Genomic DNA, 16,327 nt, shown 5'->3' with positions numbered 1-16,327 from the left:
TGAATAAATAAACCTACTCCCCCCAAAAAAATTTAAAAAAAAAATTTGTTTTTTAAAGTAATATGTGATAGGATGAAAGAAATAGTCACTTCTGTTACCATCAGACTTCACAGGAATACTAGGGACAAAAAGACCTCTAAGAGTTTAGAAGAGTGATGCCTCCTGCCCGAGGTGTGGGCCGGAGCCGGATGTGGAAGGCTGGTGAGTTTTGAAAAGGGGAGAAGCAAAGGGGATAAAGTTAGTTAAGTGGACAAAAGTGGATGCTGGCTGCGAGCTTGCCCTCCATGCTTCGCAGGTGCCGGGCCGTGTGGATGTAGAACTCGGCGTGGACCCGGACTTACCCGCACATACGTGCCCTCACCGACGTCCCATGTTCCGTCCTGTACACTTTGCTGATACGTTTCTTAACAGGGCAGAGAAGGGGCTTTGTCACTTCCTCTCCACAGCCAGCACTGGAAAAGGCCGGGTTTGCATTTTCTCCTCTGTAGAGTTTCTGCATTCTACCCCGTGGAGTTTCTCCCACAGGCCCACTTTCCCCAAGTGTCCACCCCCAGTGGCTAAAAATCTCTTCTCTCTGATCCCTGCACCTCATTTTACAGTCTTCCCCGCACGCCGCTCAGATTTGCATACCCAAAGCTATCAGCAGTCCTTCTGTTAGTATTCTGTTAATACCGAGTCTTAACGGAAACAGAATCCGCCCTCCTTGGAATAGGTTTACCTCCCACACCAGCAGGACGGACAGTGCATACCTATAAACGAGCTGTGTTCATCAGAGTCCGTGGCCCTGATGGTAGCTGAGTTTCAGAAGGAGGATGTTTAAGGACCAGTTTGCCTAGAAGGAGTTAATGAAGCTCTAAATTCCAGAATACGGTATCAGGACTTTGCACTATTAACGCCGAGGAACCTTTGAAGGTTTACGAGCAGGAGATGTACCTAGTAAAAAGGTTACGATTCCTGTCCTTGTTTGATAGAAATAAGGTTTTATTGGTTCAGATTTCTCTCTTCTACTATAACCTGTTTTTACTCTTCCTCTTCATTTTCCTCCCAATGATACAGTAAAACTTGATTTCTTCCATTAAGGTAGATTCTTTTCTCTTCATTCCCCTACTCTTGTGTGTGTAGCTGGAAGAAAATATTAGTCCTCTGAATTTACTTACCCATCTTACTGTGACAACTCAACATTGTTGATGCCACTTTCGCCTTCTGTCCTTACAGTCTTTTCATGTGGGCATATTTTTCCTGCATGGCCTCCAAAAGTCATAATCTGAATTTTGTTTCTCAAAGTAGGAAAGGCTTGCATTATACATTTTAAAAGGTCGCTTAATCCTTTTAAGCTCTCATTTTTAGGCATTTTCAGTCCCTGGAAAAATTAATATATGGCCAAATGAATGTGTACCCTCCCTTTTCTACTAAATCCAGGACCAGACTTCCAGTCTAAATAACTTGGCATTTTTATTATTTTCTCCTTCACTCTCCCAGTTTATTGCAGTTTCTAATTTAAGCTCACTGTGATAGCCGGAAACTGGATGACCACATTTTCAAGAGGATTTCTCTTTCTGCGCACTGACCCTGAAGCTTAGAACTGTGAGCCACAAAAAATATATATACATAATGAAACTTTCAAGGAAAAATTTACATAGTTTTGTTGGGCTTTTTGAATATATCCACCCATGTGGTGAAAGATGATTACCCTCCTAGGAAACTGCTTAAAAACAAAAAAGGAGAAAAGATAACACTTCTTTCTATATGATATATTGATATCATATATATTAAGAAGTTTGGAAAGAAATATATATATATGTATATATTCATTATAAACATGAAGAATCCCTTTTGCCAAGGGTAGTTTATAAAACAGAAGGAATTCTTCCAATGGTATGGCAAATGCACAGTTGCAGAGTCTGGAGGGATTTGTAAACATTATTGGTCCCAGTGGTCTTTAAGGCATGATCCTCGGTTCTGGACACTTCCAGGTGCACTGCTGGAGAGGGGAAGGTGGGGAGCCCACCTCACTCCAAACTGAATAGCTTTGCCTTCATCTCTACACATCGGGCTTTCCTGTTTTATAAAGAAGAACCTTTTCTACAGCTAAAAACAGAAAAAAAAAAGTCTGAAAACTATTGACAGAACTCAATTACCCAGGCAATTTCTGAACCTCTTCTGTAGACAGGTTAATAATAAACACAGATAAACACATGGATCTCTGTGGTTCCTATTGTTGGGATCCTAATGTGTAACTGCAGCAAGGTGTGTTTAGGTAACTGTTATTAGTGGGACAGTGTACGTGGAAGACCCAACCTGTATTTGAAATTAGAATGTTCTGAACATACTCTTTTGCTCAGGGATAGACATAGGTAATGCATTTCTCATTGGGTATGAAATCTGGCGCCAATAGAATTATGGGAAGTCTTTGTAAAGTAATTTTAGGTTTGAATATTGTGACAGCAGGTGGAGCTCGTGGTAGGAACTCTATTTCTAGGCCACTTAAAGAGCAGCAAGACATATAAAACTTAAGTTAATGTGTTTGTGTTACAGAGCTTTAGGGACAGCAAGCCCTTATGCTTTGAAAAGCTTTGGGAAGTAATCATACGACCATAATAGGAGAGCTGAGCTGCACGGAAGCTTCTCTATCCTTTTTAGAAAAGGGACTTGCATTGGCGTTGAATGCGTTTGCATGTGTTGCCATTGATTTTATCACAAGTTAAGGGCATGGGGATGGGCATGTGTCAGTGGGCTATGTTTATGTGGTTTGATATTGGCTTTAAAAAATAAGGTATACAATCCTGTGGGAAAACAGTATGAATGAACTTGATTACATATATATTTGTGTTATCAGATTGTTCCTTCTTTGTAAGTGGCAATAAACATACATTGAAATCCACACATTCTCTCCTAGGAAACACTAAAGAACATCTAGTTTTTATCTCCCAAGATTTTGAAATGAACACCTGACTACTTTACAGCTCTAAATACTGATGAGTTTTCTGAGTATATGATTTAAAAGATATCACCACTCATGTATCTTTTTTTTTCTTGTAAATCTGAATCACACACTGAACCATGGAGTAATGCTTTTTTCTTATTGTTTCCCTAAATCAAATACAATTAGTGAAGAACAAATATTATGCATGCATTTCCTTTTCCTCTGAATTTTGTTTGTTTTTTACTATATCATATGTATTAAGAAATTGGAGTTTCTAAAATGATTTATTTTGCTGGCTATGTGAATAAAAAGTGACCTAGTTTGGGGCATTAGTTTACAGAGTTACAAGAGCATTTAAAACACATTTTAATGCTTTTTGCTGAAAACTAGAAGTCTTCTATTATTTTGTTTACTTATTCAGCAACATGTAAGAAGTGCCTCCTACAAGCAAGGTATCGTGTTAAACACCACTGTGAACAAAGTTGGACAATAGACAGTGTTTTCCCTCAGTGTGTCTCGGGCAGACAGATGACCAAATAATTACCATAGAACCCAGTAGAGTCTATGATTGTGTTATGAACAGAGGGCTGTTGGGTCACAGGAAAGGGACTCAGCTGGGAGAAACCAGGGGAATCTTCAAAGAAGAGGTAGTGCCCTGGTTGCATCTGGAAGGAGATGTAAAAATTCACTAGAAGAGAAAGGAGAAAGCACCTTCTGGGCAAGGAGCCCGTTGCCCAGCCCAGGCTGATGTGCCTCCGCAGGAGGTGTGAAAGGCCTGTCCTCTTGGGGAGGCACTGGGGATGTTTGCTAGGGAGGCTAGAAAGGCAGACTGGGAAGATCGTGAAGGGTCTCAAAGGACACGCCGGGATCAGTGAAGATGTGATTCAGGAATTTCAGCCATTCTAGATGCTGTGTAATTGATTAGCTTTTGGCGTTATGAAACTAAAGTTACAGATTTGATCCAGTGAGAACAAGGTGTAATTGGACCTCAATTTTAACCTCAGCTAGAAGCTTTCAGTATGTTCTCCAGTCACCAGGGTGATGAGATAAGAGTGGAGCTGCATCACTACATATTCACTGCCGTGGGGGAAATGCTCCGACACTAATTCCATGCAATACATATTTACTGAGCACATGCCAAGCACTCTGGTAGGTGTGAGGAGATACACCTGTTGCCTAGAGTATATCCAGCTGCTCTCTTCTTATTTTTAATGTTTAAAACTTATTTTTATTTCCATTTTTTATTGAAGTATAGTTGATCCAGCTGCTTTCTTGACTTTTGCTCGTAGTTGTCTCCGAAGCATCAATTAACCTCTCCAAATCGTAACTCTTGATCTCACTGCACCCCCATCACCTTTCCCCTCGTCTTTCTCATCTCTTTAAATGACTCCCCAAACCATCTAGCACTCAAGCCAGAACTTAGGGGCTTTTCTTGAAGTTGCCTTCTTTTTCATGCACCGTGTCTAACCCTTCATCTCTTCTGCAGTATGTCTGGATCCTTCTGCTCCTGTCTTTGCCCATGGCCAGCACGCTAGCAACCCGGTCTCTTACCAGAAGGACCCTCATGGGTCTCCTTTTTTACATTTCACTTTCTCCCTAGTCCCTTTTTCAAGACAAAAGCCAGAGAGATCTTTACAGAATCTAAATCAGATAATATCACTCCTCAGTTCAAACTTTTTATTGACTTCCTATTGCACCTGAAGTAAAAACCAAATTATTTCCTGTGGCCCACAAATGCCTATGCATTCCCTGCCTACCTACCAACCCCGGCCTACCTACCAACCCCCACCTACCTGCCAACCCCCACCTACCTGCCAACCCCTGCCTACCAACCAGCCCTGACCTGTATTCGCTCATTCACTACACTGGAGTCACAGTGGCCTTTCTTCATTTTTCCCACATCCTATGTGGATGAATAGTGTTACTTGCCATATCAGTCAGTAAACAAAGGATATTGTGGCCATTGAGCCATCACCCACTGCAGACACCCAGACTGTGTACCCTGAGGGGACTCAGGATGGGAAAAAACAGCACACTGGCCCTAGAGAGCTAAGATAATTAGCTAATGATTTCAGTGAGCCCAGACTCTTGCATCTTTTCATACATAAAAAAGCACTAAATTCATTAACTTGAGGTGTCTGGTTTTCTTTAATAAACAGTAATCTTTCATGTTCCAACTACCTGCTTTTTGTTGCAAAAACTCCTATATATCCTGGCTCCTCTCTTATCTCTTCAGAGCAGTCTCTCAGAGCCAACTGTGAGAGGCTGCTTTCCGGGCTTAAGTCCTCAGAGAATCAGCCGAATAAAACATAATTCTCAACTTTTACATTGTGCTTTTTTTTTTCAGTCGACACACCCCATGGCCTTGGCACATGCTGTTCCCACTGCCTGGAGTGCTCTTCCCTCCCACCCTTCAGCCAGTTGGTATCTTCTCATCATTTAGGCTTTAGCTTAAATATTACTTACTCTAGGAGATCTTGTCTTCACCAGACTCTCCTGTACAGGAGGATTGTTGTGACTGTCTTTCCCCTCCTTGCACGTGCCCCAGTTTGTAATAGTGTGTACATCTTTAACTGAAGCTGCATAATCCCTGTCTCCCTCACTAGACCAGTAACTCCCTTGGCACTGAAATCATGTGTGTTCTCTTTCCCCCTCTACTTCCAGAGCTTAGCACAGTGCCTGGCACACAGTGCATCCTAAAGAGCTGTAAAATGATCATTTAAACTTGTAAAGAGTGATTGACTTTTTTAGTTTCTGAATCTTTAACTACAGATAAGAAAATAGTGGAAAATTAAGAAAACTATTGTCTATTTTTTTTTTAAACCATTGAAACTATTTTAGGTTCCAGTACAAAGGTATATAGCTCAGGATACCTCATTAAAAGAAAAAGGGTGCAGGTTCTTAAAAATTAGCATGTGGTTATTGTGTGGTTTGGGGCTATGTTTAAAACAGTGATACGTTTTTTAATAGAAATGCTTGACATAAAAAATGAACTGCTCTTTTTACATATTTAGGGCTCAGTTCACCAAAATGTTTAAATTCTTGGCTCTGCTCTTTAAACCTACTACAAAGATCACATTAGAATTCATTTTAATAGACTTTGTAAGCACAGCATCCAATCTCATATGATCACGCTGGGCTCTTTTATTATGAGAATCACAGGAAGCAGAGCCTAAGGCTGCAGAACAGTCATGGGGTGTCCCTGAGGCTGGGGACAGTGCCAGCTCTGTTGTTCATGGAATGTTCTCTCCACCTTTATCTGCGGTGCGCAATTGTATTGACTTTTGAGAAACTACTTCTTCGTCCTGATCTCCCAGCTGGAAAAAAAACCCTGCCATAATGACATCTGGCTGCAAAAAAAGAGATCCAAGAAGCATTAGGAAAGAAAAATCATGAGACCTTGTTTTATAAGCAGTTTCGGGCCTGTCCGTCAGATCTGTTAGAAGGAAGCGTGTCATACTTTTTCGAGATCACCTTTTCTTTACGCCCTAGAAAAGCTCAGTGAACTCCGACAGTGTCTACCGTTTTTTGCTATCATTAGCTTTTAGCAAAATATCTTTCTGACTTCAGTGATCTTTAGGAATAAATACTGTTCACCAAAATTTAGGTAAAATTTGTTTATGATGCATATCACTTTGTTTATGTTTTGTTTTCTTCTTAAAGAGGAGGACTGTCATTTTTGGTAAATTGGGTTCTTTTCTCCCCAACTTTTAGGGATATTACTTGAGGGATTTTTAAACATTGTAAGGCAAAAGAAGGAAGTTCAACTATATTGGAATGAAATAAGACACATCTTCACAGCTTTTGACAGGCACTGTAAGTATCTTTAAAGTGTTTCGATGTAAAAAATTGCTGTTAAGGAACTGTGAACAGAAACATAGACTCAGTAAATAAAATAATCCATATACTTGGAAGATTATTTTACTCTGTTCACTAGCTATTACCTTAGATGTTGGTGTAAGTTTTTTTCCCATCACAATCTTGAACTCTTGACATTTACAATGGATAAGACAGTATCTACATTATATAATTGTATGTATGATTTGCCTACATTGTAACGGGGACAGCAGAAGGGTTGGCCATGCAGGGATATAGGTGATGAGCTACTCAACAGAAGTGAGGAGACCATGTGGCCTTTTCCTTTGACTCCTGTGACTGACATACGATTGGAGAAACCGTTTTTCCACACTGGGGTGGCCTTAAGGAGTAGCTTCAGAACCCCTCCCTACAGATCACACACAAGATCGAAAGACAAGTGGAGTCCAAGTTCTGTATTTTGGCTGCTATGATGGTTTCCTTCTAAATATTAATATGTTATAATTTTAATAGCAAGCAAGAAAAAAAGTGAATTTTTAAGAATAAATTGCTTTGGCAATTCATGAAGATTGGAAGCCCAATGTCATTACTGCAGTGTCTATCTCTCAGTCTTTTCCCTGGGACTCAGAGACTCCACCAATGATAGGGCTGGGAGAGACCTTCGAGATCATCTGGGGCTGTACTGAGGGAGAGTATTACTGGATTCTTAAATTCTTCCAATAAGACAATCTCAGATCACCTTATATGTAAAATCAGCTCTAAGTGACTGCTTTTCTCCTAGTACATATTAAAATCTCACACAAATATTATGGCTGAAATGGCAGTTTATAGGGTTTGTAGAAGTCAGTGAATGTTTCATATTCTGTTTTCAAATAGATCGTGGATATTTAACTCTGGAAGATTTCACAAAAGCGTTTAGGCAGGTGGCTCCCAAGTTACCGGAGAGGATTATTCTTGAGGTATTCAGGTAAGACACCAAAAGCTTTTATGTATACCCACCCCCTGATATGCTATTTGCTCTTACAAGCTTTTGGTTTTATGGAGAACACTCGTTTATGCTTATTTTTCACTAGTGAACATTTTCATCTCACAGCATATTGTCACGATCCAGGAGAGAATTTTACAGTTAGCTGTTAGTGCATCCACACCCTTGACGGTGGTCTCTAAAGTGAGTGGAGTGCTTGCACGCCAGGAAGGTGGAAAAAACACTTGTTAGCAGTGGTGGGAAAGGAGCAGAAAGAAAGTACAACTTCTTTGTATGTTTATGTATTGACCAGAAAACCTAGCTCTATTAATATTTAACGTGGATGCTGCTGTTCTCCTGTGGTCTGTCTTTCATCAGACACAGGCTACTTGTGGTTCCTGAGTTGTCTGGAGAGAAGAGTTAGGTTGATCAATGGTGGCCCCTGCTTTGTTTGCTTTCAGAGTTATCGACCCATGTTGTAGTTCATGCACACCTGGTAAAGTAGATTTAGAGATTACATTATGCTGTCTTTATAAACTAATCCTGACAAAATAGGCAGGTGGCTTAAAATCAGTTTCTGTTAGGAAACTGCAGATTGAAGGTAGTGTGACTAGTGCAAGCACACGCTGCCATGAGAAGGTGGCAGAGCTGCCTCTTCTCTGACTGCTAACATGAGTTCTGCATCAATGCTGTTACCAGGTGTATTAATTAGGGTTTAGTCCAGCAGTGAGAGCCAGAAAACCCAAAACAACAAAGCTTAAAAAAGAAAGCAGTGCACTTCTCTCCCACATGAATACAGAAAGTCCAGGGCTGATTTGATGGTAACATAGTCATGAAGGACCCGGGTTCCTCCCCTCTTGTTTTTTTGGCTGCCTCAGCACCTGGCTTTTTCCTCTTGCTTTAAAATGGCTGCTGAGGTGTCAGCCATCACACCCGAATTCCAGCTAGGTAGGAGGAAAGGGAACAGAAGATATGCCCCTTCTTTCAAGGCTATCTGTTATTTGTTCTTACATCCCGGTGACCAAAGCTTAGTCCAAGGCCATGTGTAGCTGCAAGGGATAAGTGGGGCTGGAAAATGCAGTCTTTGCTCTGGGCAGTCATGTGGGCTCAAATGGAGTTTCTGATACTGAGGAGGAAGGAGAAAATGGATATTGGGGGACATCTAGCAGGTGTCTCATTTGGATAAAAGTAGTTTCATGAAATCTGACCAGAAGCCAGCCCTGCTAAGTAGAAATTATCAAGCAGGTTATTTGAAATGAGGATCTGTAATCACTGTCATTAACAATGGCATATATGAGATTTCTTTGCCACATCATTTGCAAGCAGATTATTGAACAAGCCATTGAAGAGCAAAGGAGTTCAAGCTAGATGCAGGCAAAATGCTGTTACAGGACAGTATTACTTACTTGATTCTAGAACAGCAGGTCCTTTATAGTAGCATATTTGTGTATACTTTGTGATGAGACGAGTAATGAAAGTGTATTTCTACCACATGGTGATAGTTTTTAACAAAAGAACAAAGAATTTTTTTCATATTCCTTTTACAAAAAGACAAGTGTCCAAATTTGCTGACCTTTTAAGTGTTAAATGGTTTCAGGAGATGCCCCCTCATACCACAAGTGTCATTTTGAAACATACATTTAAATATAGCCGTTCAAGGTAGAAGCAGTGTTTTAACAATGAGTGAAAAAGTAACTGCTTCTCAGAAGAAACCTATGCATTTTTGAATATGGAAGGGCACTTTTGAAAATGGATATTTGGAAATGTGATTCTATTTTTAAAAATGGTGTGTGTCACCTATTAAAACCCTTCATATCTATGTTTTCAATAAGTTGAAAATGGAATGTCTTAAGCTGGTGAAAAAAATTATACAAGGTTTCAGTTTGAGAGCACAATTTTAAAAAGTATAAAAATTCAGTAGCTTTAATAAGTTTTTAAGAGCAACTAGTTGATGTCGGGAGAGATAGATATTTATTAGCTGAATTTCAATTAGCAATACCAACAAAATAATTTTAAAAAACAAAACAAACCCCTTAAGCCTTTTCATTATTGGAAGATGGAATTTAAAACTGAGGGATTCCATGTCACAATGCCCTATTGGTCTCTCTGACAGCCATTAAGACGAAGGATTAAAACAAACTGAATGCGAAATTGCTTAATGGGTTATAATGAGATGTTCAGAAATAATAAAGTATGTGAAATCACACTGTTCTTGTTAAATATTAATAATTTCTAGTGACGACAAAAAGTCATTTGCCATTAATAAAAAAAGTTATCTTTAATTCTTTAGAAATTTCTGTATTATGCTTTTCAATGAACATAACATATTAATATTGTAGCACATGTCCATATAGTCTACAAATAAACATATTCATATGCCCAGAAATCTTGTACCTCCTCGGATTGTGATCAGAACACTTTAGAGACCATGGCAAGTCTAGAGCCAAACAAGGCATTTTAGTTAATTGAACACACCCTGCTTAGAGTCTCATTTGTATTATTATTTATAGCACCACAATCCCTACACCAGAATAAATGATGCATGATAAGAATTAAATGAAGCTGTGACACCAAAAGAGAGAAAAAAATTTCCTCTGAGTGTAAACTGAAGTAGGCTAGAGAAACAGAGATGTCTAACTTCCACACATGTCAGTTTCAGTGGTACAAATAATTTTCAAGAATAAGGAAAAGAAAAACAGCTGCTGAGGCTGTCAGTGATGCAAATTATGTGAAGTTTCTAAGGTCAGACGCTCCCTGTGTGAGACGCTTGAATAGCTTTGACTTAATTGACCAGCGTAAATGGAGTTCCTGCCCAAGGCCACAGTTACCCAGAAGAAAGCTGATAACATGAAGATCACTGTAAGAGTGGAACCACAGCGGGAGACTTCTGATCCAACCAGAATCATCTATGGTTTGAATGATGAAAGAAGTCTTCATAGTCTTCGATTCTTAGATTGCCAGATTCTTCCCAGAGAAACCTCTGAAGATCAAGCAGTACTTTCAGAAGTGCTTGCCCACATCACACCTTCATTTCCCAAAGCCAAGCCAACCAGTCCTAACAATCACACCAGCCAAACAGCCAAAACAATCCAAAAAGACAGACTTAGGGGATTAAGGCATCAAAGAATCCTTTCACTTTATAACTTGAGGGAAACACTGGTGTTTCATTCATTAAATCGGAGGGCTTGACAAGAACTAAAAGAGGTATGTTTATAAGGTTTGTGAATTACTGCCTAACTACTCTGGTAGTGTTTACTTTAGTGATTTTTATCATGAATAAAAGCAAAGAGGTTTAAAAAAAAATACATATATGTATACATATAGTCAGGATTTACAACATTCACATTCTGTTCTGCAGTCATAATCTCCTTTGTTTTAATCTGAGTTCTATAGTTAAGTGGATTCAAAGCTCACCTCCAGGCTTTGTGCTGTAGTTTCTGCTTGGCTAAAGTTTATCCTCTAGGGAGGGACTGTAATAACTATATTCCCCAGTATCTTTCTTCCAGTGTTTCTCTGGGCTACTGTCCTTGAATGAAAAATAAAGAATGGATTGAATGTGGACATTTTTGAGTCACATTCGTTTTCTTTGAAAATGCTGATTGTGCTTATGTTGGAAGTCCTTTTACATTTTTTGTTTGTTTGTTGATTTCTATTTCTTTTGCTTGCATTGTTCACTGTGTCTCTCAGTATATTTTCAGCACTGTCTATTGTCTTTTGTGCTGTGTCCAGTGTGGCTTTTTTTTTCTGTTATGGTTTTATTTGCCTCTTACATTTCTTTCTTGAGCTGTATCTCCTCATGTTTCATTTCATTTTGTTTTTTGCTGTATCTTGTTATTTTATATTATCTCCTCTAAGCATTTCTGTATCTACTTTCAACTCCTGTTTTATGGAGGTGTTTGCTTTATTTAAAGGGGGAAGCAGTTTTTGAGGTTTTATTTTTAATGGCTGATTGCTTGGGGGCTGCTAATTGTAGCTTTTTTTTTTCATATAAATTAAAAAGAAGGTTTTCTACCAAGGGAGGGGTTTTGAGGAATCTTACTTTATTAAACCAAGAGATGATATCTCATGCAGAAAACAAAAACAAAAAAATTGGTGCTAGTTTATATTACCTCTAAAGATATCATAAAGTGCTTAATATTCGGATTTCACATTTGAGATTCCTTTCAGTATGTGAAACTTACAATTTTGGTTTCCATTTAGAGTTGATAATCATGACTTGTGTATCTGTGTACTAAAATAGCTGAAGCTGTATCAAAGATGGTGTTTCATTATTATTATGACATCCTTAGGAAATTCTGTTCTTCTTCTTTCCCACTTAGCAATATGCATTTTTTTTCTGTTGAAGTATAGTCAATCACAATGTGTCAATTTCTGGTATATAGCACAATGTCTCAGTCATGTGTATACATACATATATTCATTTTCATATTTTTTCATTAAAGGTGATTACAAGATATTGAACATAGTTCCCTGTGCTGTACAGAAGAAACTTTTTAAAAATCTATTTTTATATATAGTGGCTAACATCTGTAAATCTCAAATTCCCAAATTTATCCCTTCCCACCCTCTTTCTCCGGTAACCGTAAGATTGTTTACTATGTCTGTGAGTCTGTTTCTATTTTGTAGATGAGTTCATAGTGTCCTTTTTTTTTTTTAGATTCCACATATGAGTGATATCATGGTATTTTTCTTTCTCTTTCTGGCTTACTTCACTTAGAACGACAATCTCTAGATCCATCCATGTTGCTGCAAATAGCATTATTTTTTCTTTTTTATGGCTGAGTAGTAGTCCACTGTATAAGTATACCACAGCTTCTTTATCTAGTCATCTGTTGATGACATTTAGATTGTTTCCATGGGAAATTCTATTCTTGAAGAACTTTCTTTCTTTTTATTTCTACTAACTACAAATGGCAGAAGTTTAAGAGGCAGGAGAACTGAATACTGCTGTTCTTCCAGTGGGATGAATGTGAGATAGCAGGCTGTTTCCAGCACTAAAAGTGTAAAACAAAAAAACTTTCATTTTTTAATACTAATAGAACTTAATGAAAACTTTGTAGTTTTTTTTTTCTTTTTTTAATGTTCAACGATCTTCAGTGCCTCTACGGGGTAAAGTTAAAACCATTTAACCTGACTCTCCAACATCTGTTCCCTTTCCAAACTCTTTTCATTCATCATCCCAAAGTCCTGTGTTTCCCTTGGCGTAATGTGTGTTCCTTTGAATGTGTAACGTGTCTCTATACTTCATTCTCTTGCTCTTGCTGGCAATGCCTTCTCTGCTTGTCATCTGTCCAAATTCGATCTCACTTTCAAGGTCCTGCTCAATAAATACACACAAAAAAGCCCCCCCTCCTCTTTTTTAACATTGAACAGTCTTATCTCCTCTCTTTGAATTGTGATAGTATTTGTGGTTGTATAATTTTTCCAGTCTCTTACTTGAGAAACAGAAATACAATATTTAGGATTATCTCCATAAAATACTACAAGCTCTTTGAATTTATAAGTTTATCTATAACTTCCACTGTTCTCAGCGTGTTGCCTTATTCATTCTAGTTACTTAATAAGTAATTGCGGGGCTGTTGTCTTAAATACCCAGTGACAGTAAAATTCTCACTTAGAGTTTTCTTTATGGCTTAATTTCTTATAATCTAAGAAAGAGTCCTTTAAAATGCAATCAGGAGCTTTGTAACCACATGTGGTTTTGCCATTCCATTTTTCTCGTTCTCCATGTGATTTTCATGAATTAATCTCTGATGGTCTCGCTTTGCTTTGTTTTGGAGACATTTTCAGTTCATGATTTAGACCCAGCTGTTATCGGGGAGCTGGCTTAATGTTCTCTCTCGACTTTGCCCGCCATTAGCGCCCTGTGGTATTTCTGGCTGGCGTTTTTCTCTGCACGGGTGTGTGAGCTTCCCTATGCCTAGGAACCTTCTCCGTCTCATCATAAGCACTGAGATTTGCACTTTCCCACCACCTGTCAATTGGCAAAAAGCTCTGGGAAGCTTCTTCTGCTTTCCAGTCATGAAATGAAACAAAGATGTGCAGAAGGCCCACTCGTGTCCAAGATTCTGAGTGCAGGGTGGATTGCCAGAGAGTAATGTAATGTAGAAATATTGAGGCACCAAAATGCTCACCAGTCACCACTGGAGACATTTAAAGTTCTCTGATATTTTTGGTCTAAGAGTCATTCTTTGTATTACATGGGGAAGGTCAAAAAACATAGAACATCTAACTCTCAGAAGTATTAACAATTGGTTGCAAATGAGAGCATCATGACTTGTTGAATAATATATTTTCAATGTCAGAGCATGGATGGGGTAGGGGCTTAAGAGGGCAATTTATAAAGGGAGTGATGGCCATTCTTTGGGTAGAAAAACTCCATATGCCTTTTATCACAGCCATTGTAGGGGAAAGTGTCCTCATGAGCTTGGGTAAAGTGAACCAGCAGACAGACTCTGTTAAGCTGAATGGAAGAGTCTTATAGAACCAAGGAGCCCCAAGGAAAGCGATGTAAGATAGCATTTATTTTTTTCAAATCATTTGCATCTCTTTTGAAATGTTATTCTTCACTGTGTTGTTTAGCATCCTATAATTTCCTTCTGCCCACAGCTGACTTGTTGCATATCATTTTCTTGGACAGTATCTAACAAGAGAAAGTTTCCTAGTCATTATTCCATGCATCAGAATGATTGTCTTATAAATGTAGTCAGGTGACCTCAACAGGAGCACGGTTATTATAGTGAGTACCTACTTTGGCGAATATGGTTATGGATCTCTAAGTATCTACATACTTCTGCATATAGAAGAATATAAAAAGACTAGAAATCATCTCTCATTCTTCGTGACTACACATAGATAGCTGTTACCAGCCATACCTGGTGCGTGAGTGTAATGACCAAAGAAGTAGACTTCTTGAGTTTCCAATTTTTATGTCATGAATTTTTTATCTTCTCTGCAATGATAATGCCTTGGGTTTTATTTCAGTTGGTTTTTGTTCATTTCAAAATTTTATTGTCTGAAATTCCCTTTTCTGATTATTTTCTTGCATGTGGTCACTGAATGGGGAGTATGAATATGGATAAGCTTTTCAAGCTGACCTCAGAATTTCTTCTCTTCTGGGAGCTGTCACATGTAATATATTAAATACAACTGTACTTTAAAAATCCAGCTATAGAAATAATTATATGCTAATCATTTTAAGAAAATGCCGGTTTTTCAGAGGGTTCTTAATCGATTTTGCTCCATGGACAAAAATTGTATCCTTACATTTGAGGATCGCCTTTTACCAGTATAAATTTTAGAACTGGCAATGTAGGATTGATGCTCAGACACCGGACCAGACAACAATAAGAGAACAGTAATGACTTCCTCACATAGATTTTCAAATAGAATGTGTTATTTTCATTTCTTAAGTTAATGAGTTCATGTTAATAAGGATGTATTATTTGAGTGGAAGAAATATTTAATCTCTTTCACATTCAGGATGTCCAGATTCTGTCGTCTTCTCTCATGTTAAACCCATCCAGATGCAAATTCTATTCTTCCTTCAAGGCCCAGCTGTTAAGATATTTCTTATCTTGAAAGCCTACACCCTATCCACCACCTCTCAACCCTGAAAAGAAAACTGTCTTCTCCTTCTGCTTGAAACTCCTAATCTGTCATAAGTATCTTTTCTTCTTTATGCTTATTTTAGATATTTGTATACATCAATTATTTCCAGTATTAGAACATGAGCTTAACGTGCACAGGGAAGAGTCAGGTACCTCATCTCACTCCCAGGGCACAGAGGGGACCGTGTCAAGTAGATGACTGAACAGTATGTAAATGAATGGCTTCTATATCATTCTGTATTTTTTGTTTTGCTCTCCAAATGCCACACTGGCACCATACTGAGATCGCATGGTACAGTAAACACCAGGGTAGGGAACCAGGAGAAGATTTGAGTTCTAGCCCCAGCTCTGCCATGTGCCTGTCTTCCCACAAATCACTGCACTTCTGTGGCCGGCACTCCCCACATCTCAGGAATGAGGGTCCTCGCAGGCTGCTTCTACCCCCAGAACCCACCAGTGGGGTTCTCTCTCACGGAGAGTGGCATCGCCGTCTCCTTTGTTTTCTCTGTGTACCCTAGGTCTTATTCAGAATCCATGAACACAGTTTTGGTCTGTCAGTGTGACAGAGACTGCTCTCAAGAGGAAATTACTGTATTTGACAGCCCTCCACCTCCCGGTTTAGTTTTTGTGATGTCACTCAAACAAGTGTTACAGCCAACGTATCCAGTTCCTCATCTACGTATATGGTTGAATACGCTGCTCTTGCTGTAATAGCATGAGGGCTATTTTTCTTTTAATCCAACTGTCACATAAGACACCGCTGCCATGATTTCTTTCTTAGGACCAAACGTTGCTCACCCTTTCAGTCATCCTTGAAGTCATTAATAGGAGCAATTCATGAATATATTCATGCCATTTTCCTTTATAGAAAGAGGAATCAGTTTCTTACATTTATCTTTTGTAGTACATAGCTAATTTCTGGGTAAAAATTTTGATAGTATCGTGTGTTATATTTATAAAATATATAAAAACATGGGTTTCATAAAAGAAATATGTATTTTATATGAGATATTT

The 16,327-nt window shown here is 38.6% G+C and overlaps 1 protein-coding gene across 11 annotated transcripts in view; it reads left to right on the top strand.

Annotated features, from left to right (window-relative positions):
- EFCAB11 (EF-hand calcium binding domain 11) overlaps nucleotides 1-16,327 on the top strand; it is a 152,890-nt gene that overhangs the window by 10,944 nt on the left and 125,619 nt on the right. For 9 of the 11 annotated variants that reach the window (XR_004137461.2, XR_004137460.2, XR_010381053.1 and 6 more), the window contains exons 4-5: nucleotides 6,638-6,739; nucleotides 7,616-7,706. Coding sequence is in view for 7 of the 11 variants with exons in the window: in XM_064486184.1 (XP_064342254.1) it covers nucleotides 6,638-6,739; nucleotides 7,616-7,706 (193 nt within the window). In the remaining 4 variants the exon portion in view is untranslated. Of the gene's footprint in view, nucleotides 1-5,270; nucleotides 5,524-6,637; nucleotides 6,740-7,615; nucleotides 7,707-10,356; nucleotides 11,231-16,327 lie in introns of those variants that run through there. The other 2 variants (XM_064486188.1, XM_064486187.1) reach the window with 2 other exon arrangements.

The sequence above is a fragment of the Camelus dromedarius genome, chromosome 5 (genome assembly GCF_036321535.1).
Source record: "Camelus dromedarius isolate mCamDro1 chromosome 5, mCamDro1.pat, whole genome shotgun sequence".
Classification (NCBI taxonomy): Eukaryota; Metazoa; Chordata; class Mammalia; order Artiodactyla; family Camelidae; genus Camelus; species Camelus dromedarius.
Note: the sequence above shows the minus strand (reverse complement) of the source record. Positions and strands in the feature narration are given on the sequence as shown.